This window comes from Rattus norvegicus, chromosome 14, assembly GCF_021556685.1.
Source record: "Rattus norvegicus strain SHRSP/BbbUtx chromosome 14, alternate assembly SHRSP_T2T, whole genome shotgun sequence".
In the NCBI taxonomy this organism is placed as follows: Eukaryota; Metazoa; Chordata; class Mammalia; order Rodentia; family Muridae; genus Rattus; species Rattus norvegicus.
This window is the reverse complement of record NC_141547.1, coordinates 37,133,250-37,160,651: the sequence shown is the minus strand read 5'-3', so window position 1 is coordinate 37,160,651 and position 27,402 is coordinate 37,133,250. Positions and strand designations below refer to the sequence as shown.

At 37.4% G+C, this 27,402-nt stretch overlaps 1 protein-coding gene across 4 annotated transcripts in view; it reads right to left on the bottom strand.

The window, feature by feature from the left end:
* Nucleotides 1-4,764: 4,764 nt before the first annotated feature.
* Nucleotides 4,765-27,402, bottom strand: part of Cox7b2 (cytochrome c oxidase subunit 7B2) — a 112,261-nt gene continuing 89,623 nt past the window's right edge. For 3 of the 4 annotated variants that reach the window (XM_087582093.1, XM_087582094.1, XM_087582095.1), the window contains one exon: nucleotides 4,768-5,173. In XM_087582093.1, coding sequence (XP_087438219.1) covers nucleotides 4,879-5,121 — 243 coding nt within the window. In that variant the 5' untranslated portion in view covers nucleotides 5,122-5,173 and the 3' untranslated portion in view covers nucleotides 4,768-4,878. Of the gene's footprint in view, nucleotides 5,174-27,402 lie in introns of all 4 variants that reach the window. The other variant, NM_001399572.1, reaches the window with a different exon arrangement.

The following is a 27,402-nucleotide window of genomic DNA, read 5'->3' as shown; positions in this document are numbered from 1 at the left end:
ACAGCTCAGGGATGATTACCCCTGCTCCTGAGTGACGCTCATCACATCTGTCCTTACCTGACAGGGAAAGGTCTGTACTGTGAGGTTTCGTTATTGGAATCCAAGGTTACTGGAGGTTTAGGACAAATTGCCTGTGTCTCAGCCTGGAGGGAGATGAAATGAGGCAGACGGTTCTTGATGATTAAAGTGCAGACAAGCTGATGTAAGCAGGTGACTGGAAGTAAAGGAGACGAATACAAAATGGAGGCAGAGTTGTGCCATTCATGCTGCTTTTGTTTAAATGTGGGTCCAAAGACCGAGTCAGTGGTCTTTAGCACAGCCTCCCTAAGCATGCTTCCAACTCTTAGGATTATTAAATGTGCCCCATGTTGTCACATTGTAAAAACTGATAAAAGCACAGTTCAAATGTATTTGCACTTTAAATGCATAACGTTGGAAACATGGTGACCAACTGAATCATTATATATGCAAGTGAGCATTTTCTTTAATGTTTTTGAAACGGTCATGCTATGGGAAGAAATCTCAGTCACTGAGTAGGCTCTACTGCTTAGTCAGACCTGGTGTAACTACAGTTACTAGGACTGCAGAAATTCTCCCGGTACCACAATTAGAGAACAGATGATGTAGACTTCACAGGATGCCCTTTGAATCTCACCACCATTTTCCAAACATCAGGAGACTCCATTTAATGGTATGAGTACTCTGTGAACACAGTCATAACATTTGGAAGCTCAAATTCAGAAAAGACAATATAAAAAGTTGGAATTTGAGGTAAAGTTAAGGATGTAGTTCATATTTGACAATTTTATAAACCAGTAACTGAATGTTTAAAACAGGAATATATGCCAAACAGGGGGTCTGAAATTAAGTCATAAACTGTAAGTCTATCTTAACCTAAGATAAAAAATAACATTAAAAAGCATCCTTTTAGTATACCTGCCATATTATTGCCTATGTTTTCTTACTTTTATCTTCTGAATATATAGTGTAAGTTTGTCATCTATCCTCTATTGCAGCAAGAAAAAAAACTGTTTAAAACTTACTTAATATTGATGTTGCTTCTATGGTAGTATACTGCATATGCATATTTAATCAGATTAGTTTTAAATAGGACTGGACATAAAAGTAGAGATAAATATAGGTGACAGATGGAGAATAATGGAGTAAAAAGAAAATAATCAAAAAGACAGGAAGACTATACTGGGCAAATAATCCCATCTACTGCTCTGCTCCATTAGGTCTCTCACCCTTCTGTTTTCAGTTTGCTTTGCTCTCACAGAGTATGTCCCCTCGCTCTTTGTGACACATCAATCACACAAATGTATTTGTCATGTATATCTTGGCAAATGAATATATAGGTATGTGTATAACAGGGGGCTATATTAAAATAATAAACCTAAGTATAAAATAACTTTCAAAATGTTTCAAAAGTTACTTAAAACTCACACATCCTATGTGGCATTTCCTTATCCCACTTCATGTGACCCAAGCTCGAAACAACAATCTTAGAGGTGACATCACTGGTGGAATATGAAGGACGTCACAGCAATAACACAGTGACAGCATGGATCAGAGGTGTTGACACTGGAGAGCATGGTACTTACAGGCCATGCCTCACAGTTCCAACCTTTAACAACAATTCACTACCTGCTACTGTCAATATTGTTAATCCTGCCTCCATTTTAAGCAGTAAATCAATTACAATTTCTTATTAAGAGTTTACTTCAAGTCACCTAATCTTCAAAACATTTCGGTAAAATGTCTACACACTAACACTTCGATTTAAAAGCTCTGTGTCAGAGGCTGAGCTCTGTCCTCATCATGACATCTGATAACGTAAGTCACCATATTTCTGTGTCTCCACTTCCTCATGTACAAAATATTCTCTTTAGAATCAGAGAAAGAACTGGAAGAGCTTGAAGGGGCTCAAGACCCCTTATGAACAACAATGCCAAGCAACTAGAGCTTCCAGGGACTAAGCCACTATCTAAAGACTATACATGGACTGACCCTGGACTCTGACCTCATAGGAAGCAATGAATATCCTAGTAAGAGCACCAGTGGAAGGGGAAGCCCTTGGTCCTAAGGGTCCTAAGACTGAACCCCCAGTGAACGGGATTGTTGGGGGGAGGGCGGCAATGGGGGGAGGGTCGGGAGGGGAACACCCATAAAGAAGGGGAGGGGGAGGGATTAGGGGGATGTTTGCCCGGAAACCGGGAAAGGGAATAACATTCGAAATGTAAATAAGAAATACTCAAGTTAATAAAAAAAATTTTATAAAAAGATTCTGTTCTGTATATTTATAGGTTGTTATTAATGTTCTCAAGGGATAGATGGTACTGGGCTTTGTATGTTTAAGTGGACAATTATATCTTACCAATTGGGTCAAAAAAATATTCTCTTTAACCACCAGAGTAAGGAGATCAAATGAGAAAGTACTGTAGCATCCTATCTAAGCGATACTGTTCTTCACAAATTAATAGCAACAAAAGTAAGAAAGCTACTAAATCCTGATATTAATCTCTAAAGCAATTTCAATATCATTTGAGTTATCATCAAGAATTGAAAGTACCTTCAAGAATTAAAAATTCAATGCATATAAACTTATGTGGGTAGGGAGGACTTGAGAAAAAGGAAAGAATTTGAACAAAATAGATTGTACAAACTTTTTTAGGTAGTAGTCTTAAATTTTAATTAAAAAAATCTTTAAAGCACTCAGAATAAGGCATATAAATGAATCTTCAAAAAAATCAATGTACAAAGATTGGTTACCTTCAGTACATTGAAGCCAATATAGAAAAACGTCTATCACTCCCATCGACTTCATCACAGCCCAGTAAGGGTGAGACAGGTGGTTGCAGGGCTGAGTAAGGATCTCGATCTAAAATTAACTCTTGTAGGAAACTTCCTTTTTAAAAAAACCTAGCAAGAACAATGAATTAAAAGAGAAGAAAGCTGTTTTCAAAAATATATTTTGCTTTCATTTCTTCACTAGGACTGTTTCTTTTAAATGTCCTTATAGTTAAGTCATACTAAAACCCTCTTACATGTGTTACCTAACGGATAGCCGTGTACCTCTCTTCACATCCTGTTGTCAGACACTCATTAGTTACGGGTGTATGTCTGATTGGAAGATCTTTCATTTCAAGAAAATGTGAAGTGTTTCCATGGAGATCTGCTTGAGATAGCCCAGTGACGAACTTCTTGGCTATAATTTCACATTGGTTTCTATGGTTTCCAGATAGAAGAAGAAAATGAAGTTGCAGATTTTTTTTTTGTAATGTAAAAGGTTATTGGAAAATAAGAGATACTGCTCAAATTAATGTCATCTCCCCGAGGAACGCAGCTGCTGTTGCTGTAAAGCATGGAAGGTTTTATGTCGTATGAATACATGCATATGCTTTTTTTGTACCTGTCATAACGAGGAACTGTTGTAACACTTAAACTGTTATAAAATTAGCAGGCCCCTTTCTCAAAAGGGAGGTATTTCATCAATGAGATGCTTTGGTAACTAATAACTAGCTCGTAATCACATTTCTTACATCAAACATTTTTACAACGCCACACACTGCGTGTCAACTTAGTAAAGAACAGGGAATGAGAGTATGGTACAGAGACCGACATCTTTGCTGACAGTTGTGTAACTGCCATTTGCAGAATTAATTCTGTTGAATAACACCATCTCACAATGCTAAGAAATGTTTTCCTACGAATCTGGTATATTTTAAACAAGGAATAAATTCATAGCACTATATAACCACAGCTGGGATTTATAGGCTTCAAAATCAAGAATTGAATTTAGGAATAGTTTCTCTCACTACTATCTTTAGGGTTCTACTAGTGAGACTGTTTTCTGTCACTAAGACTTGCTTTATTGGTATACAAGTGAGACTTTTACCAGGAATTACAGCAGTGGAAGTAAACAAGGCTACCCAGAAACAACCGAGTGAATCTGCACTAGATGCTTACTCCTGACCTGAGATGAATGGACACTTTCGGAATACTCTGTAGAAATATGAACTCCTGTACAAAAAAGCTCCTACCTCCCTGTCCTCCATCATCTCATTCCTGATTGACAGAAAATAAAAGTTTGCGAATGCCTTATGGGAAGACGTTTCAGAATAATTAGTAAAATCAAACAGACATGTAAATGGTCTCCAGTTATCTAATTACAATCCTCAGTGGAAATCAAATTCCTATTTTTAAATTTTTCAAGTGAATGTGGGCTAGGATTACACATAGTACTTATTTAGTCACCATTTCAACATCACTGACATCCTAACCTACATCAACTCCTGTTCTGAATGCGAATTCACAAAAATCACCCCAAGCCTATGATCTTACAGATTTCCCAAGGCAATAACAAACAGAAAAGTAAAAGATTCCAGAAAGTCAGGGGAAGGCCAGGGCAATAAAGTGGGGGTGGGTAGGCGGGAGGGGGAGCATACTCACAGAAGCAGAGGGAGAGGGAAAGGGGATAATATTTGAAATGTAAATACAGAAAATATCCAATAAAAAAATAAAAAACAGAAGAAAAAAGAAAGTACAGTTGGTACACACCAGCCTGGGAAAGAGAAAGGGTGGGTTAAAACTGGTCAGCTGCTGACAAATATGCATTGGACACAACTCAATACCTGTCTAAGGCACCTATGTATGGATGCTTATTGATGGCAGCTACACATTCACGGATGATACCCACACCTGGCCATCTCTATCTATGGGTAGCGCATTACTTTCGGGAACTCAATGACAGCTTTCAACAACTTGTTAGGACTTCTGAATCAATTTTATTTCTTTTACTATGCTGATTTCACTGAACAGAAGAACATGTCCGTGACAAGTTAGGTTTGAGACAATTCTGTTAGTGTACTGAGAAAGTTACTCATTCCACTCTTTGGGGGTGACTCTGCCCACAGGAGACAGGTTCCACTCCACCCCCATCTGGGTCATAAAAATTATATATGCACCTAGACAGAAAGCAGACCCACTGAACAGCATCATATTGCCATATTTGTCATGAAAATTTGATGAGGGCTTTGAGTGTTTCTGTCTTCCCACAACTTTCGGAATGCTTTGAATCTTGAGATGGTTTAGTGCACATCTGGCCAATGGAAGCATCATGGCATATGATAGGAGTACTATTGATTGAAGCAGTAGGTCTGTTTTCAGAGATCTAGAAAAAAACATAACAACATAACATGGCATAGCACAGCACAGCACAGCGCAGTATAACATAATGCAACATGGGCAATGACATCATCTGATCTATATTCAGTTCATCCCTTACTTCAGAGTTTCATCTGGACCCCTAGATCTCCTGGAGCAGTAGTCAAGGATTATGATAGTTCATTTTGTTTGGTCGTGTGTGTGTGTGTGTGTGTGTGTGTGTGTAGGCCAAAATTCCAGTGTGGTCTTCTACCTTTTTTCAGTTAAGCTTTTGAGATAAAGGTCTCTCACTATACCTCCTTATTGTTTCATGTAAACTGTCTGGCTAAGAACCTGTCTGCCATCTTTGTCTCCCACTGATAGAAATAGATATGTGCAAGCCACACTGAGCATTTATACAGATGTTAAGGATCTGAACTCAGGATTTCATGCTCTTGAAGTATACTGAATATACCCAATAACTGTCCAATCACAGGAATGCGATGCTGACATCATGAGTCTGGATTCTAATTTCAGCTAACTCACTGGTTGGCCAAACATTTACACAGTTTCTGAAATCCCTTTGTTTCATCTTCACTATCAAGCTGATATCAGCATTGTGAAGAGTGCATGTGATAACACAAAAGAACACCAAATCAAATCATGCAAGGTTTCTTCATCGATAGTCTATGATTATCGACATGCCCAAGACAGACACACAGGATCATTTACCACACATCCAAAACCTACTAAATTCTACCTCTGACAGAGTTAAAAGACAATCACAACATGCACTCTTCTTAGTTTCTGTTAAGCTTCCTGTTACAGTGATGAGAAATGTAACTACTGCAACTGCCATCTTCTCATTCCTCCTTCCTGCTGGTATCAGTAACATCTACCTTGTACATGTTTTGATGTATGAAGTAAATGTTAAAACTAAAATTTATTGATTAGCAGTATTTTCCACATTGCTAAATTCCACTTGAGAATTCTACAGTGAATTCTGTGTGAGCCTGCATCCTTATCTCATTATCCAAACAACTAGAATATCTGGATTCTGATGGCAAGTTTGGAAATATTCAAAAGTAAAGGCACAAAACGATTAATTTCCCTGGGTAATAAGAACAGAGTAAAGATCTGCCACAGTTTCAGCAATTAAAAAAAATAAATATGTTCTGAATAAATATACCTAAACAAGATGTAGTGTTAAAAATAAAGATAAAAAGAAAAGATTGGATATAAAATTCATATAGTAAAGTATAGGCTAAGTTCTGGGAAAAGAATAACCACTACTGTAATACAACCTAATTCTAGGAGAAAAATATACTGATTTGAAATTTCACTGGAACAAATAGTAATTTAAAATCACTAAAGGCCATAAAGGTAAGTCAAATAATAATAAAGAAAATTAACATTTATTTAGCCAGACAAATAGGAAAGGTAGTTCATTTTTAAATAAAAACAAACGATGGGACAGGATCTGAGTACAAGTTCTCTATTTTTAAGTTCAAGGCGTTTTTCGAGTCTACTAGACATTCTTAAGGTATAGTTAACAATGAATACTGAAAATTAACCAAACAAATGAAAGCTGCCAACCGACCAATCAACCAAATGAACAGACCAATAACCAAAGATAACCTCCACTGAAACCAAAGATAACCTCCACTGAAACCAAAGATAACCTCCACTGAAACCAAAGATAACCTCCACTGAAAATGTCTCCTGTATTTCAGGGTGTTTTCAGCTGCTGACCCGTGAGTCCATCCCTCTACTCAGAGCAAGCAGCACTACAGCTGCTCTTAGCTTATGGCCAGAGAGAGTGGTACAGCCATGTCTGAGGAAGAGAACGACACAGTTGGAAATTCAGATAAGAAAGCAATCTGGGCCCTAGGAATAGTTCTAAATGAGATGAATTCCAGTCTTCAAGAATTATTAAGAAGTAGCAAAGGTCACACAAAACTCAGGGAGAAGCACAATACAGCTGAAGCCACACAAGTTCATGTTCAGCGGTCTAGAAAAACAGGAAGACAAATCAATCAGGTGACATAACTAGTAGTCACATAATCAATTTAGCCCAATAGAAGAAAGAACACTGCAGACTTCTCACTTCTCTTGTGGAATGTGGACTCGATACTCCAGTAGTTTCTACTGCTCTGCTCAGAAAGAAGTTTTAGATTCCTAGTCCTTGCTACTGAGGATTTTCATTCTGCATCCTAACTTTGGTGAAAATATAAAATATAGGACGTAACATAAGATGTGGATAAAGTTGCTTCTTTGTTTACATTTTAACTGTATTAGTATCTAAACTAATTTGTCTAAGTTGATGAAAAAGTGTATTCAGAGGCTGATGAGATGGTGAGGAGGGTAAAACCTCTTGCTTTTTGTGCAGAACCCATTTGGTTGCCAGCATCACATGGGGCTGATAGCAGTCTGTCAACTCCAGCTGCAGAGCATCTGTTGCCATCCTCTGGCCTGAGCAGGTGCTGCATTTATGAGATACAGTTACATATGTATGCAGGTTGATCACCACATACATAACATAAAATAATACATAAATTCTTTTAAAAAGAATGTGTGCTATTTTATATTTTAAGAATGTGTTCATATAAAACCAAAAAAAAAATCAGGAAATTGGGTTACACTGAAACTTACTAGAGTAATTACAGATGTTATGAAACATGATGTGGTGAGGGGGTACCTGGAGGACTCAGGCCAAGCTGTTCCCCTAAGAACTCCTGAGAAATCTGCTTTGAACAGACATGGTATAAAGGGGGCCTATGTGGGAACGTGGAGAAATAGTATAGGCAGACGGACTGGAGCAGAGTGATGAAGGCAGAGAGGGTAACAAAGAAGGACAGAAAAGAGGCCAGAAAGAGACCAGTGAAGAACATGTAGGAAGAGAGGGGGGGTGGGGGGAGGGAGAGAGGGAGGGAAGAAGAGGGGGAGCTCAAGAGAGCTGGGGTGACAAGCAGTCCTTTAAAATGCTGTCCATGCCTTGCTTTAGCAGGTAATGGTATCAGATGATGACATAAGCAATCGCTATGTCTCCTGAGAGGCTCTGCCAGTCTTACGGATACAGATGAGGATACTTACAACCAACCACCAGACTGAGCATGGACCCCAATGGAGGAGAACAACATTATCAACCAACCAAACCCTTAGAGCTCCCAGGGACTAAACCACCAACCAAAGAGTACACATGGAGGAGCCCATGACTCCAGCCACATATGTAGCAGAGAATGGCCTTGTTGTGTATCAATGGGAGGAGAGGTCCTTGGTCCTGGGAAGGCTCAATGCCCCAGTGTAAGGGAATGTCAGGGTGGGGAGTCCAGAGTGGGTGGGTGGGAGTGGGGGCATCTTCATAGAAGCAATGGGAAGGGAGGTGGGAGAGGGGAAACCAGGAAAGGGAATAACATTTGAAATGTAAATACATAAAATATCCAATAAGAAAAAAAGAATCACATCATTTAGCACAAATGTTAACTTAAGTTCTAAGAAAATGCATTCCTCTATGTCCTACCATGGAACGCAAACTCACGAGGAGTGGATCTCACTGTTATGCAGTACAACTTCAGCCACTCATCTTAAATCTATCTAGTTTCTGCCCTCAACAAAACACAAAGAAAATAATATTGAATTTATTTAACTGTCCCAAGCGTGCCAAATTCAAATAATCCCTGGAATTATTGTTATAAAAATGGAGATTCCTGTGTCCCACGTCAAATACAAGAGCATATCTGGGGACCTGCCTAGGAATCTGGATTCCTGAAATAAGTTATCCACAAGTTGTACCATGTTTCTGGAGCACAGAGTAAGATCACCTATACAGTGCCATCCAGCTCTACATGCTCTTGAGCTTCCCCAGGAAAAAATCATTTAAAGAAGAGTGCTGTGGACACTGAGTCCACCACTGATGAGTTGTAAAACAGTAGGCGGCATTTAAGGACATTAAGAGAACTTCCAGTGCTGGTTGCTGGTATTCTGCCATTTAATAAATGGTATATTTCAAGGCTGAGCTCTTGGACCACTTTATTCAACTGTAGCACCTTTGTTTCTACCTACTTTTTACTCCTAGTAATTTTTTTTTACATTTTCAGAATATAAATGCAAAATAAGAAATAATAAAAAGGCAATTTTCTTGAAGTGAATAAGCACATAACTTGTGGTGTCTTTAGTTCATTTCTATGTGTGTCAGAGGACTCAAGGAGGGATCAAGTGAACATCTGCAGAGTCTCCCATCATTACTACTTAAGCTTTCAGGCTTCCCATAAAAAGAAATATGGGAGCCATGAAAAAAGGAAAGGTACTGGTGCAAATGTTCAACAATGGCTGTGTTTTATAAGTAATGGCATCATATCCCAATTCACTGAATTGATGCATTTGCTTAAGGCTAAAGTTTATGACAATTTCTTAAGTCTAAGATGTTACATAAATGAATGGAAATAAAGGGAAAGGCAGATTATCAGCACACTGAATCGCGATGCCAGGAGGAAGGGAGCACCGAGTGCACAAAGAACTTTAGACTTGTAAAAGCTGCCTGATGGTGAGAATTTGAGATATGCATACTCTGATTGTCTTCTGCCCACCCTCCTTTTGATAATGAGTGTCATCCAGGTCCAGTACTGCCTCAAAGGCCATATTCTTGTTTGTTTTTCTGATAAAATCTTTAAAAGATTCTAAATGGGTGATCCTGTTCTAAGTAATAGAAGCCATTTGTGGAGCATAAAATTTCCAGTAAGAAACAGCAAGGACATGAATACACAGTGTGTCAAACGCAGCTCTGAAATGTGCTAGTCCTGTGGTGCAACCACCACACTTCTCCAGCTAGTCTTCAGTTTTGTACAGCAAGGTCTGAATCCTTCCTCACACACAGCTGGAAATGACAGTCATCTCAGGAGCTGCTTTAAATTAGGGAAACTCTCAAGACTTCAGCAACTAGATGGAAGGCGGGGTAATCACACCTAGTTTTGGTTCTTTTTTTTTTGGTTGTGAGCCTAGCCTTTTAACGGCTGAGCCATCTCTCCAGCCCTCACACCTAGTTTTAACTATGTTCTAGTTACTGGAATGCTTAGTCTAACTCCAGACTCATTAATTGACATTGATTGCACTCCAAGAGGACCCTCATTTGAGCATGCTCCATACCATACACCTAGCACTACTTCTTTTAGATACTGGTAAGACCTACTTGCAAGTAAGACTGCACGGTCATCTACACATTTGGGGAAATATAAAAGCAACAGACTATTTGAAAAACTTCTGTGGTACTTAACATACAGTAATGACTCCTAACAAGGATAGCATGTGTCATTTTCTAAACTTAGCTAAGGATGCCATGATTTTCCTGCCTGGAGCATATCTATATTAAGATTTTCCAGAATAGCTTAGGGGAACACCAAAAGACAGCTCTACCCTCCAATCCGATTACATCACAGTATACTCTCCAATGGGTTAATGGTTCCAGAAGGCACCCAAAGGGAGAGGCAGTATGATAATCACCCAAAGTCCTTATATCCACAGAAGACAACACACATGGTCATCATATGATTGAGCATAGTGAAGTTTCAGTACTTGTATACATGTTCTTCTTGCCTCCACACCTTCTTTTATCCATTAAATATCTTACAAATACGCCAATATCATGACTCTTTAGAGACTGGTGAAGCTGTATTAATAAATAACCTAGTTGGAATGAGAATGTAAAACTCATTTCTGCCTAATGTCAGTGATATCCATAGCTAAAAGTGAGCGTTAATACACGTAACTTTGAGGTAGCCTCTCATTAACTGATTTCCCCCTGTAGACCCTTCAGGAGAAACAGCACAGCAGATTGAAATTATGTAACAGAATAATAACTTTTGTGAACTAATGCTTTTGTTCAAGTTTGTATTTTAAAGTCCCAAGGGAAGGATGCTAAAGAAGAAAGTCTTAAAGAATCTATGGACCTGAAAAGTATGAAACAAAAATACAGAACACAGGTTCTTATCTTAAAATAATAAAAGTTCCTATAGAAATTTTGGTTTGAGTAAGATTACCAGGTTTCACTTTCCTTTTCATTAATTCAACGGAGGTCAGAGAGGGTTAGACTAACATTACTTTTTGTATAGAAAGAAAGAGTGCTATGTAACTAGGTCATAGGTTTTGCATAAACAAAATGCTATGCGGCTTAAACCACTTGTTCCTTACAGAATAGATGAAATCTATTTTGGGATGTTTGGGTCATTCAGATGGTCAGATTGGAAATATCTGGAGACTTATTTGCCCTTTGTTGCATTTTTTGAGGGGAGTAGGTCACTGAGTAATCACAGCTGAATGAAATAAAGTCACTGAGAACAAAGTGCACAAATGAGGTTGGATATTATATAGATATTATATATTTCTTTCCTGCTTTTGCTTTTTTTTTCTGTTTGTTTTTAGATATGGTCTCACCATGTAGCCTAATCTAACTTCAAAGTCATGACCTTCACATTCCTGCTATCACACTTGGCTCTGCTTTGACATTTTCCATGACAGAGCAGCAGAGACCTTAACATACACACCTGAGAATGGAGAACAACAACGTAAATGGAGAACAAGCGAGACACAACACACCCTGTGCTGCTCGCAAGCAATACACAGAATGGAATGGAAGATTAGAGAAATGTTAAGGATTAAGGATAATAATCTCTGAAGCAGGAGGAATGGATATTCAATGCCATACCCCAAATAAGCAATTATGTATGTAATACACCTATAGGTATATAAAAGTATAAAACAAAGAAGTTTACTGGTTAGGTAACAATGATCGATCAGTGGACTGGTTCTCCTATGTGTAATGCTCTATTTCTGAAGTTTCAAGTACATATCTTTAATCATTCCAGGAACAGGTTATGTTAGTAGGCAATGATGATTATAAAAAATGAAGACATGCACACTCCCTTTTGTACATTTAAATTTCTATACATGCATGCATGTGTGTGCAAGAGTTTGCATGTGGTTTATAAGCATGTGTGTGTGTGCAGGTAACACGTCCATAGCACAGACAACTAAAGACAAATGTCTGGTGCTGTCTTTATTACTTTCCCCTCCATTTCCTTCAGATAAGGTCCCTCACTGAATCCGGAGTCAGCCTGGTGGGCAGCAAGTCCCAGCAATCTCCTGCCCCAACCTCCTACAGAGTTATGGGTATATCCCTCGGCCAGATCTGGCTTTTTCTGTGACTCCTAGTGATATGAACTAAGGTTCTCTCATTTCCCAGCCAAGTGCTTTACCTGTTAGGCCATCTCCCTAGTCCTTAGCTACCACAATGTCTCCTGCAAGGGCACCTGTCTAGAACTGAAAGTTTCTCTTCAAGGACTCACTGCAGGAAATTACTAAAAACCCCTAGCTGCCTAGCACTGTGCTTAAACATCAAAGTGAGCTCCTGTCCCATAACAGAAACCTTTACAGAAACAAGAAATATTACCCAAAAGGATTAAATGGCAAACAATAATCAGGCTTCAGGCTGATAGTATAAAATAAAAGCAAAAAATAAAACTAAAAAGAATCAGTGAATCGGTTCATTCTCTGAGGAAAAAAAAAAACAGGAAAATTGAGAAACCTATAGCCAATGTAACCAAAAGATCAAGAAAATATATATGTTAGTAAGATTAGAAATGAAAAGTTATACAGTAGAAGAGACACTGGGAAAATTCAGAGACTCATAAGAACATACTTTAAAAATCTGTATTTCACCCATCTAGAAAACCAAAAAGAAATAGATGACCTTCATAGTACATAAGACCTATCAAAGATAAATCAAGCTGAAATAAGCAATTTAAACATACTCATAACCCTAGTGAAACACAAGCAGTGATTAAAAATCTCTGCACCAAAAAATAAAAATAAAAAATAAATAAAAGTAAGCCAAGGATCAGAAGATTCAGTACAGAAACACACCAGACTGTTAATGAAAAATAGTGTCAATTCTCCAAAAACCAGGCCTGAAGGAAACAACAGACACTGAAAGAGAATTTCTTAATTCCTTTAATGAAGTCACTACTACTCTGATAATCAAAGGGTAAGATGTACCCTATAGATTATGAACATAAACACAAAATTCAAATGGCTCAGAAACCCCAAAAAGAAATGTTCAACAACCTTAGCCATCAAGACAATGAAAACTGAAACTACTTTGATATTTTTATCTAACTATAGGAGAGATGGCCAGGGTCAATAGTAATAAGAAAAAAAATAACAGCATATGCTAAGTTAATGCTAGATAAAGGAAAGACTTATTCATTGCTGTGGGTATACAAACTGCTATTGTTGCCATGAAAATCAGTGCGGAAGCTCAACCAAATTTGAAAATTGATCTGTCATCTATCTCATTCTTGTATAAATTTTCAAGGACTCTAAATCTTACAGCAATTTGATCATGAGTGTCCATTGCTGCTCTACTCAAAATAGCCAGAAATTGGGAAAGGTCTAGATTCCATCAAGTAATAAATGGATAATGAAAATGTCAGCAATTTACACAACGTAATATTATTCAGCTGTTAAGAAAAAATGAAATTATGCACTTTCAATTAATGAAGAGCTAGAAACAATTATCCTGAGTGAGGTAACCCATACTCCCAAAAGACAAATAATGCATGTTTTCTCAAATAGGCAATGTTAGCTTTTAAGTTTCAGATGTGTGTTTCAAACTTGACAGTGAAGTTAGGTAGCAATAGCTAGTAAGGTAAACAGTGAGAGGGGGTTATCTTCAAGGAAAAATAAAATATAGTGTCACAAAGAGATGAAGAGAAATTAGAAGGATTAACTAAGAATTGGGGTTGGGAGGTCAGTGTAAAGGACATGGAAAACCAACAGTAAAAGGCTTTTGTAAACCTGAATGGAAACCTACTCCTGTACAAACTCCCTAAAGTAGATACATATTTGACAAATATTTTAAAATGGAGTCAGCATATAATGGGAAAGACGATGTCCCAATGACACATCTCATAGCACCAAAACTTCTAATGCTAGGAATAGGTTACAATTTCTTGAATTGTTGGCCAAAGAGCACCATAGAACTCCCTTTCAACATTATAAAGAACTGTCAATGCTATTGGTTATTCTCCATAATCTGATGGTAAGGGACTACTGTTGAAGGCAGAGCTATACTTAGGTCACCAAACATGGAGAAATTAGATGGGTACCCAACTAGAAGTTTGCATGGCACCAGAGGGGAAAAATAATAAACAGTGTCACCAAGCGTCAAACTCTGTGACTACAGAAGAAAAGAGAATTGCTTGCAACATGAACTGGTCCAATGGTACAAAAATTATAGGCATAACCAACTACTTTCTGGTTTTATTTAAGACTTATGCCATGAGAAGCTATCCATACACGAACACCATTAAGTGGCCAAGTACAGAGAATAGATATGTCATGAGCAAGAAAAAAAAAAACTTACTACTGTTATTCTGGTAAAAGAAGCATGACAATAAAATGACTCAGAATGACACAGAGCAGAGCATCATTCAACCCTGATGAGGATCAGAAAAGCTGTTGGTTGTTAATAAAATGACCAACAACTTGACAACATACACAAACTGAGTGACTTTGAGGCACTTAGACCTCAATGAAATGTCATCATTAAATCTCTCCCTCTTAAGGACTGGCGAACTAGGGGTTGGAGAGATGGCTCAATGGCTAAGAGCACTGTCTGCTCTTCTAGAGGTTCTGAGTTCAACCACATCGTGTTGGCTCACAACCATTTGTAATGAGATCTGATGCCCTCTGTCTGAATACAGCTATAGTGTACTTATAATAAATAAATGAATGAATAAATCTATCTATCTATCTATCTATCTATCTATCTATCTATCTATCTATCTTTAAAAATGCCAGGGTGGTGGATTCCAAGGAAACAACAACTTCCAGGCACAAGACTGGTATGACAGACAAACTCCCAGAGATTGACAACATGCACAAGATGCCCCATGAGTTCACACCAGATAAAATTCCAGCACTGAAAGGAAGAAATGGACACAAATTCTGATGTAACCTAGAACCTAACAGTTGACACTTGTTTTCTCCAATGGAGTATCACTGTGTTTATCAACTACACTCTAGGGCATGCCCCAAACCCAAGAATAGTTGAACAATATAAAAGATACTCCATAATTTCTTTTAGTATGCATACTTTGTTGTTGTTGTTGCTGTATATTTCATTACTTTTCTATGTAGTTTGTCCATTTTGATGTTCATTTTTCTTTTTCCTGTTTCTGTATCTTATTTTTCCTCTTGAGAAACAGAGAACATGAATTTGACTGGGCACAAAGATGGAGAAGTTGAAGGATGGGAAATACTATGTTCAAAATATATTGTAAAAACTACCTTAAAAGGTTTAAAAAATAGCATTAACTTCATATTTTAACTGGTATTATTTTGTTTTTAATATTATAAAATAATAAAAGATAAGCCTCAGAAAATTCAAGAAGAAAGAAAATTTATAAAACTGACTAGACACAGAATAATCAGAGTTAAGACAGTTTATTTTAATTGTAGTTAGAATTAACAATATCCACAGTGGAGCATTTAGAGTTCATGATGCCGCATGATCAGTTGCAACTTTATACAAAAGAAAGAGTACATTTTAAATGTGGATAATGATATCAAATATATATGCTCATTACAAATTAATACACATATTTTAATATCAGAAACAATACTGGGAAAATCACTTTCAGACACAATACATATCTGATCAAGACTTGGAATTAAACTAGTTAATTAAAATCTTAAATATGCCTCACAATCATGGTCAAATATTGTTAAGAGCTTACAAATAGTATCTTCCAGAATACTGGCAATATTCAAATATACTGGTGAATGCATGTACCCATCTACTAAGTTGAAGAAACTCTAAATAAAACATCCATTTATTCAACTATAGGTAATATTCACAAAACAAAGAAAATACTTCAAGTCAAAACAGTGATTCCTATTGTATAAACATTCTATATAATGATATATTGTACAGCATGTTGAAGGACAAGAGGAAGAACCTTGGTCTGTGGACATCTGGGCTTAGTAGTCAAGGAACTCGGTCCATTTCTTGAATACCACCCAGTTTTCCACTCAATTATTCTCTATAAAGAGTTAGTGTAAAGAATACTGATTATCTCTGACCACTTTGGATCACATGGGAAGGGGGGAGTTAATTGCAATAGTGATTATGCTGATCTCCTCTGAAAAACCCAGTAGTCATTGTGATCTTTCCTGAATTTTATTCCTGTCTTTAAGACAACTCATTTAAAGGTTTACAATCCTGGCTGGGGAAAAGGCTCAGTTGGAAAGTACTTCCCATAGGCATCAGGACCTGGGTTTTAGAACCCATATTCTTTAGCACCCATATTCTTTTGCTGTGAAAACAGAGAAAGCAGGATCCCTGATGCCTGCTGGCCAGCTAGTCTTCCCTAATTGGTGAGTCCCCCATGCACTCAAGAGATTCTGTCTCAAAAATATGTTGGTAGTAATTTAAGAAAACCACCATAAATTTTTGGTCTCCAGAGCACACAGTATGTGCATGCGCACATGAGCATGTACGCATGTACATACACCCTCACACATACACACACACACACACACACACACACACACACACACACACACATCATCATCATCATCATCATCATCATCATCATCTTCTACTACTATCAGCCCTTTAAATATTAAAACATAATCACAAATCCTGTAAGTTTACTTCTAACTGAAAAGAGGTGTTTATCACTGAAGGACCAGCACTTGGGAGGTATTGATCTGAGTTCAAGGCCATCTTTGGCCAGCATGGGATACACAGTGAGACCAAATATTAAAAATTGATTCCTTTATAACTTTCTATGCTTCTAACTTTTCTAGAAACTAAAAACCACCATGGTAGAAGACTACCAACTTATATATCCACATATGAATCCTCAATCCCAGGGATCCCTTTAAAATTCACCCCAACTAGCACTCAGGTCAGGAAAGCACTCAGGTCAGGAAACTGTATACTTTCACCTCTTCTGTCTCTCCTCCAAATCCAATCCCTCCCCCAGTCCATAGCAGACCACGTACTGTGGCCTTCCCCTTCCACTCTTCCCCTCACATGTTTATTGAATCAGACATAGCTTCTTTTCCAATCCTCTTCTTACTCATTCCTTTGTCATAGCCCCCAAATGCATCTGCATTTCCCAGGAAGACATCAGTCAAGCCTGTCAGATACAAGTAGATCAAGGAAAGAGGCTAAATGCAGCTCTTCACCTTTCCCTCCATTCCCCTCAATCAAATAACAGTTATATCTGAAGCTCCGTAGCAGACGACCTCTCCTCACTCTATGGCCCTATTAGAAGGGAATAAACAGATCACAGTGGAACATTCTGCTGTCCTCCTTCCTATGCACATCCTGCTGTCCTCCTTCCTATGCACACACTCACCAAGAGACTCTTGCCAACAGAGAGGACATCAAGACAAAAATGAGACAGAGAAATTCTGGAGTTAACTGATGTTACAAACCAAATGGACCCAATGGATACAAACACACAAAAAATATACCTTCTTCTCAATATCTAGTTCTTTCTCCAAAACTGACTATATATTAAGAAGTCTCAACAGATACAAGCAAGCCTAAATAATATCCTGCATCCTGTCTGACCACTATGGATTAAACCTGAGTATCAACAATATCAAAAAAGAACAGAAAGCCTAAAAACTCATGGAAACTGAACAAATTACTACTAAGTGAGAAATGAGTCTAGGTAGAAAGGTATGAAAGAAATCAAAGACTTTCTAGAATCCAATAAAAATGAATACACAACATATCCAAATTTATGTGAAACAATGAGAACAGAACACCTGAAAGTTCTATAACAACAACAGCATTCCCAGGCAAAGGAGGATATGAAAAGAAATAACCTAAGGGTTGAAATCAATAAAATATAAACAACAGCAGCAAAAGTAAGTAAATAAAAATAAAAATGGCAGCAATCAATGAAACAAAGAGTTGGTTTTTTGAAGACATCAGTAAATTAGCACCCTTAGCCAAATTAATTAAAATGTAGAGAGATGGTACAAATTAACAAAATTAGACAACAAGGGAAGGGCATACCAACAGACAAGTGGATTCAGAGAATTATAAGGACATAGAGAAAAAGATATGCTCTACAAAATTGGAAAATCTAAAAGAAATTGATAGGTTTCTCAATACATACCAAAGTTAAATCAGATAAGTAATTTAAACAGACCTGTAACCTTCAGAGAAACAGAAACAATGATTAAAATCTATCTCAAAAATAGACTAGAGCCAGACAGTTTTAGGCAAAATGCTACCAAAGTTTCCAAAAAGTTAATGTCAATGTCCTAAAAACCACTCTAAAAAATGGAAAAAGGAATATTGCCCAATATTTTAATGAGGCCACAGTTACTCTGACAGCTAAATCACAAAAGACACAACAAAGAGAGAGAATTACAGACCAATTTACTTTATGAACATAGATAAAAATATTCCAATAAAATACTTGTAAACTGATCAATAAGATCATCAAACATGATTAAATAAGTCTTCATCTGTCTTCCTCCCAAAGATGCAGGGATGGTTCAATATATGAAAACCAGTATATATGATCAACTCACCATATAAACAAACTATGAGACAAGAGCTGGATGATGATCACACATGTCAAAAAGGCTTTGACAAAATCCAATATCCCTTCATGATAAGAATCCTGGAGAGATTCAGGATACAAGGGTTATTTCTCAACATAATAAAAGCTGTTTATAGCAGCCCAATAGCCAATAACAACTTAAATGGAGGACTCAAAAGAAACTCCACTAAAATCAGGCACTAAACAAGTGCCACATCTGTCCAATACAGTACTTGAAGTTTTAGCTAGAGCAGTAAGACAAATACAGGAGATCACGGGGATACTAATTGAAAAGGAAGAAGCCAAAGTATCATTATTTGCAAATTATGGTAGTATACATAAGTGACCAAAAATTCCACCTGGAATTCCAATAGCTAATAAAGATTTTCAGCAAAGTAGATTAATATAAAATTAAATAGCAGAAAGCAGTAACCTTTCTATATACAAATGACACATGCTCTGAGAAACAAATCAGAGAAACAACATTCTTCATAATACCAACAAAAAATTATAAAATATCTAGAGGTAGTTCCAACCATGCAATTCAATAACTGTCTGAAAAAAAAGAACCGTAAGACACTGAACAGAAATTAAAGATGTCAGAAAATAGAAATATCACACATACTCATGGTTCAGCAAAATTAATATAGCAAAATGGCCATAATATCAAAAGCAATCTACAGATTCAGTGTAAGTGTAAAATCCCAACACAATTCTTCACAGATCTTCAAAAGACAATTTGTGGAAACACACACACACACACACACACACACACACACACGCAGAGAGAGAGAGAGGGAGGGAGGGAGAGAGAGAGAGAGAGAGAGAGAGAGAGAGAGAGAGAGAGAACGAGAGACAATGAGAACTGTAAAATGTCCTACTATACCCAAACTCAAGTTATACTAATTTACAGAAACAAAAAAATAACATGGTGTTGGTTAAAAACACACACACACATTGATCAATGCAATCCAATTAAAGAATAGGACATAAATTCACATACCTATGAAAAAATATTTTATTTAAAAGGGCCAAAAAATACACACTGGAAAAAAAGACAGCTATCTTCAACAAATGGTACTGGTCAAACTAGACAGCTTCATGCCAAAGAATGAAAATAGATCCATATATATCAATCTGACCAAAACTGACCTGCAAATGGATCAAACCCCTCAAAATAAAATCAGAAATATACACTAAATCTGAGAACTAAGTCTGGAACTCATTGGCACAAAAAATCAAAAACACAACCAACTTATTCAACAGCACATGGTCAGTGTAGGCACCAAGATCAGCAATTAATAAATAGGACCTCACGAGACTGAGACAGCTCTGCAAAGCAAAGGGAAACCGCGGTCTAGAAAACTGGAAAGGATTTTTACCAAGTGAATTCACATCCAATACAGGATTAATATCCAAAGTATATGAAGGACTCAAGAAAATATCAAATGGCTGTGAAACACTTTACAAAATATTCAACACCTTCAGTCATTAGGGAAACGCAAATGAAACCTAGTTTGCGATTTCTTCCTACACTTGCCAGGATGGCTGAGAACAACAAAGCAGCAGCTCGCAGGATGTGGACTCGGGCACACTAACGCACTGCTGCTGAGTGCACAAGTTGTGGCAGTTGCTCAGGAAGACGGGAATATTCTACCTCAAGATCCAGCTGTACCACTCTTGGGTATCTACCCAAAGGAATCAGAGATACAGCCATTCCCCCTGAAAGGAGTCCCACAAAACACCACACTAACAGCCATACATAACATGTATGCAGAGGACCTCACACAGCCCCGTGCAAGTCCAAGCTTGACACTTCAGACTCTTTGGGCCTATGTGAACCCTGCTTAGCTGATTCAATGGGCCATGTTCTCCAGTGTCCTCCACTTCCTCTGACTCCTACCTCAGGTTCTTCCATGGGGATCTCCATCAGTCCCTGGCCCATTTTGCAAGGGAAAAAAGGAAGGAGAATGAAAGAAAAAAGGAAGGAAGGAAGGAAGGGAGGGAGGGAGGGAGGGAGGGAGGGAGGGAGGGAGGGAGGAAGGAAGGAAGATCACCCTAAGAAAGCAGATGTATCAGCAACTTATACTTACACTAATGCTGTTCTCAAATTGATCCTCATTAATGTTGCCCCATCTTAGTAGCATTACCTCTGCCCATATAGTTTGAACAATTTAAGTTCAGACATCTTGACATTTCAATTCTTTTACATTCTCAATGCATTATTAGATTCTTTAAATTCTGCGTCTTTACAGAAGTACAATTCCTTATATCTGTTGGTATGCCAGCCAAATTCTCTTCAGTTATTCTCCTTGACTGCCCTATAGTAACTCTCCAGTCTCTACCTCCAGGTCTCTTCAACTACTGGTTGTGAAGCTATCTTCTGAAAGCACAAGTAAAACTGAACCATGGGCTGGAGAGATGGCTCAGTGGTTAAGAGCACCGACTGTTCTTCCGAAGGTCCTGAGTTCAAATCCCAGCAACCACATGGTGGCTTACAACCATCTGTAATGAGATCTGATGCCTTCTTCTGGTGTGTCTGAAGATAGCTACAATGTATATAATAAATAAGTAAACCTTAAAAAAAACTGAACCATAACAGAGGAGTTCCAGATACACTATGTTGGATAGTTCACAAGTCCTTATGTTAATAGTGTAGTACACAGGTGAATACATCTATTTACCAAGTGCCTAGTTCAACTGTTATCAGAGGCTTCTTCTAGCAGCTGATGGGAGTAGGTACAGGAAACATTAGGCAAAGAATTAGCCCAAAATGGAGACCTCCTTGGACACAGGGAAACCTTCAGAAAAGGGAAAGTAAGAACTGCAGAAGCCAGAGCAGACAAGGACACCAGAACATGGCCCATGGAATCAACTAAGCAGAGCTCCGAGGGACTCACAGAGACTGAGTAAGCGTGGAGCTGCAGGGCTCTGCATCAGGGCCTGTGCATACAATGCCACTGTCCTTAGCTGGTGTTTGTGAAACCTCTAGCAGTGGGAATGTCTCTCTTTTGCTTGCTCTCAGGACACCCCCCCTTTCCCTACTGGGTTACCTTGATGAGACTGATATGAGGGTTTGTAGCTACTCTTACTGTATCTTGTTCAGGCATATTTGATTGATACCCCTGGGAGGTAGGGAAGGGAAACAGAGGAGTAGATCTGGGAAAGAGAAAAAGTGTCAGGAGAGAGCTTGAGAGGAATGGAGGAAGGGAAAACTGCTATCTGGATATACTGTATGAGAGAAAAACAACAAAAAAAAAGAGAAAAAAGGGAAAGAAATTAATAAAATGTATTCATTCCTAATGAATTCCTAATTCAGAATTAGGAATGGCTACAGCTGTAAGTACAATACAATTATGCAATTTCTAAGCAGAAGGCCCAACATATAATAGTCCTAAGGTAGAAATTTAACAACAGTCTGTGTGACTGGGCTGCTATGAGCTAGAGAGGAACCTTTTTAACTTTCCAGTCACTTGTGCTCTCTGCAAATGAAAGCAAGGAAACTTGGAGAGCAGAGTTGTTGTTTACACAGTAAGCTAAATGCTCTCCTAGCAGTGCCTCAGCTCTTCCTTAATCAGAGCATTTTTAAGTAAGTAGAAAACCTTTTAGTGTTCCTATGCCTGTAAAAGCCAGGCCTCCTTGAAAAATAATCCCTGTTCTCTCTGTACAACCTGCTTGTCAGCAAAACCAATAGCAGGGGTCCACATAAATGTAGCATCTCAAGTGCAATATAGTTTCCTGCTGTGTTCTTGCAGCCAAGGTATCCATTAGAGAGCTGGCACAGCTTCCCAGTGCACATTAGAAATGGCCTTCCTAAACCCAGTCTTCTTCCTTCCTTGTACAGATTATATTGCTTTAATTGATCAATCATTCCTACTGTGCTCTGCTGGTCCCAGGGCAACTGGAAGAGATGGACTGCTGCTATGTTTGTTATGGCAGTCTCTCTTGATGAGGACGCACAACACAGATTAAGGTTGAAAATGCATTTCCCAAGTTATTTGGATCCTTTTACTATTTTTTGCCTGAAGTGTGAATGTTTGAACTCAATACCCCAATCTGTCTGAAACTCAAAGGTTCACTGCTTTGCTCTAGGGAACTACAGATCACTGCTGAACAACATGATGAATTGCTTTGTGTTATGCCCTTCTTGGACCTTAGAAAGTACTGCAGATTAAAACCAAGAGAGCCCAGGAGAAATCAGAAAGTCCAATAACAGGTCAGACGTTGTTGAGTTTAGTGAATTATAAAAGCCATCAGCATTGCTCTACCCATAAAATCACCTCACTAATTTCTATCATAATGTTCAATGTAACCTACTGCCTTTTTAATTTTAATGATGTGCCCAGACAGCATATAACATTATGGATGGTATGATCCTGAGCACAAGACCTGGAAAATTCCAGTCAAAGTTCTGTAGCCTAAATAAATACGTGACCGTGAGCAGGGTAGAACCTTTTCTTGCCATATTTTCTTCATGCATACAATAACAGTGTTGTCCATTATAGTATGAAAACATGACTTAATAAGAAAATGTATAGGTAACAGTGAGACGTACTACCCAGAGAGAGAACAAAGGGGTTCCCTAGCGATCTGATGTCTTAAACCGCAATTGAATTGGTAAAGCTTATCCTATTTTTATTTTTAGTAATCAATTTAATGAGAAGAAAGACTTTATCTCATACCAGGATGCTCAAGTTCTCAATGCATGCTTGATGAGAGAATAAATGATATAGTTAAGTCAACATTGTCAAGGTCAGCTGGACTGTAAATCAGTGAAAAGTATATGGACTTATATGAACACTACGCCAGTGAGTCTGAACTGAATAGGATGAAATGAATGAAACCTTTAATGGAAAGTTCCAAATCCAAAGCCACAGAGAAAGCTTTAATTAAACTCTGGTGGGCTCAATACAAAACAAAAGTCATAAATATAGATAAGAAAGCTTTAGGGAGGCCAGAAAGGTTTTGAAGGAAATAATAAAAATCAAAGAATGATAAAAAAAATGCATTATTTACAGGTATGAGATTATCAAAGAACAAAATTAATAAACCAAAACATAGGCTAATATCCCTGAAGAACATAAATGGAAATAACAAAATAATCAAAATAATAGCAACTAAGTTTGCCAGTGTTAACAGGTTTATGTACCACGATCAAGGAGCATAAAAGCAAATATAACTTAACAGATGCAAATTGATATGTATAAACAATATATACTGCAACATCATTCATGTATATATCATTGCATCACTCACACACATATCACTCACACATACATACCTATCTATTTATCTGTCTGTCTGTATGTATGTATGTATGTATGTATGTATGTATGTATATATAGCATCACACTAAAAGTGAAGTCTTAGAATTCTATTGTAATCATATAAATACACAAAAACTATCTGACAAAATTCAACATCCTGTTGCAATAAAACTTTTGGATAAAGTTAGGCATAGGACAACTTCTGTTGATCAACAAAATAAAGGTCACATAAGAGTAAATCCATGGAGAGCTATTCAGTGCTGAAGAGGTCTAAGTCTTTCCCTAAGACTATGATGAAGAAAAGGTTCCAACAATTCCAATCATACAGTGAACTTAGAAACTGAAAGCTAAAGACAGAAAAATTAGGCATCATAAACAAACATATACTGATCCAAAAGAAAGAAATACATCTTTTGGTTTCAGAATAGCATGATTTTATTATATACAGAAGACCCTGAAGACTCTACCCCAAAATTTGTGGAAATAATATATATTCAGCGAAGTTGCAAGATACAAAATCAAATTTTTCCTCCATCTTTATTAACTTGGTTATTTCTTATTTACATTTCAATTGTTATTCCCTTTCCCAGTTTCCAGGCCAACATCCCCCTAACCCCTGTCCCTCCCCTTCTATATGGGTGTTCCCCTCCCCATCCTCCCCCCATTACTGCCCTCCCCCCAACAATCACATTCACTGGGGGTTCAGTCTTGGCAGGACCCCTTCCACTGGTGCCCTTACTAGGCTATTCATTGCTACCTATGAGGTTGGAGCCCAGGGTCAGTCCATGTATAGTCTTTGGGTAGTGGCTTAGTCCCTGGAAGCTTTGGTTGGTTGGCATTGTTGTACATATGGGGTCTCAAGCCCCTTTCCAGTCCTTTCTCTGATTCCTTCAACGGGGTCCCATTCTCAGTTTAGTGGTTTGCTGCTGGCATTTGCCTATGTATTTGCTGTATTCTGGCTGTGTCTCTCAGAGGAGATTCAAAATCAATTTATAAAGGATGCCCAATTGTTTTTACATAAAGTAAAAATGAACTTCCAAGAAAAGCTATTTAAATATACCATCATTAATAATGTAGCAAATTTTAAAAAAACACTTGGTAATATATTTAAACAAGTAGATGAAAGATCTGTATAATAGATCTGTATAATATAATCTATAAAGCACAAATGAAAGTAATGAACACATGCATATGTGGTAAATCTGCATTTATGGAGAATCAGGAAAATTGTTAAGTACATGCTGTCTACTTTGAAGTAATAAATATTGCCAATGCTAAGCTTCAAAGTGCATGTTGTATAGCAACAGAAATTAGTAAGGAAATTTACATAAAACTGAAAACCGATCCAGGACTTCCACATCAGTCTTGAATAAGAATTAAGTTGGAGTCACTACTTCACCTGATGCTGAGTGCACCATAAAATTTTACAGATTGAAATGGTATAGAATTGACATAAAACATATTAGTCTTAAAATAGATTAGTAGAGCACAAAAGAGAACCCATAAATCTACCAATTTACAGCAAATACCTTTACCAAAAATCAAAAGAAAACAAGGCAAGCATGTTGGTGTAAACCTTAATCCCAGTACTCAAGAGAGAGACAGGAATATCTGTCTGAGTTGAGATCATACTGGCCTAAACTTCTCCTAGAAAGCCAGGGGTACATAGAAAGACCTTGTTTTAAATAACAGCACAAAATGTGGAAAAGATATTATGCACAATAAATTATGCTAGGGAAATTATCTTATAGACAATAATGAAATAGGAGCTTTTCCTTAACTGATATAGAAAGTCAACTAAAATGCATTAAGGACTTAAATGTGACTTGAAACTATAGCAGTTCTAGAAAGATAGAAGTTCTAGTAAGATAAAAATTTTAACATTAGACTGGACAGTGATATTTTGGATATAACCTCAAAAGTACAAACAAAAATTAAAAGAAAAAATATGCCAACTATCAATAAAAGAGACTGCATGAAAATAAGAAACCACCTGTATAACAAAACAAGAAATTAAATATAAGAAGGCACAAGCTAATTATTGGAGAAAATTTCTCCAAACTACATATATTTTTGTGTATGTATATGTGTATATGTATGTTTGTATGTATTTATATAAGTATCTGCCACAATGTAATAGTCAACAATAAAAAATTACCCAACTGAAAATGAGAAAAGAGTTGGCGTGATCACACATGACTTTAATCCCAACACTGGGAGGCAAAGGCAGGTAGACCTCTATGAGTTTGAGGCCAGCCTGGTCTACACACAGAGAGTTCCAGAACAGCCAAGGTTATTACACAAAGAAATCCTGTCTCAAAAAAAACATAAAATGAAAGAGAGAGAGAGAGAGAGAGAGAGAGAGAGAGAGAGTCTAAATAAACATTTTTTTTCCTAAAGAAGCCAACAAATGTCTATAGTAATCAGTCTTTCATCACTGTGACAAAACACTTGAGAAGATCAACTTTGCAAAGGAAGAGAGATTTATAGGTGATAAGTAACTGTTTCAGATGCTTTATACTGTGGGCATCTGCCTCCATTTTGGGGGACTTAGAGATGGAACTTAATGAAGGGGAGTTTGTGATACAGCAAAGCAGCTCCCTTAGGGTGCAGCAAAGAATACAAAATGTAAGAGCATTGGGTTGGGTCCCTAACCTTCCCTTCCAGCCATGCCCTACCCTCTTTGTCAGAATGCATCTTAGAAATGCTCTAACACCTCCCAATGGTACTTCAGGCTGACAGCCAAGAGCACAAAGCGAATCCTTTGTATATTCTTCAAATTCACACACACAAAAATGTCTAAAAAGCATATTTTGAAAATGTTTAAAAGCAATAATCATCAGGGGAAATGCAAATAAAAATCATAGCGAAATATAACCACATTCCCATTAGGATGGCTATTATCAAAAGGACAAGAGAAAAGGACACATTTGCATACTGTTGCTAGAAATGTAAACTGGTGAAGAAAACATTGTGAGAGGTTCTGACAACATTAAAAGCACAAGTATCACATGATAGAGCAACTGCACTCCCCAGCATGGATACAAAAGCGGTGAAGTGAATAATGTAGACATATCCAACATCTGTAGTCCAACTGCAGCATGTTGTATGATGTCCACAGAGTGTAATTATATGTTTTCAAATAGATACATAAGGAATAAGGAACAGTATATACATACATTACTACTACCACCACTATTACTACCAAAAACAAAATGAAGTATGCTTCAGTCATAAAATATAATAACTTTGTAACACAAAAATGAAGGATACTCTTCTAAGTTCAAATAGTTAAACACTGGACAAATATTACTGAATTCTAAACCTTACTTATATATCTAAAATTATGAAAGCTATAAAAG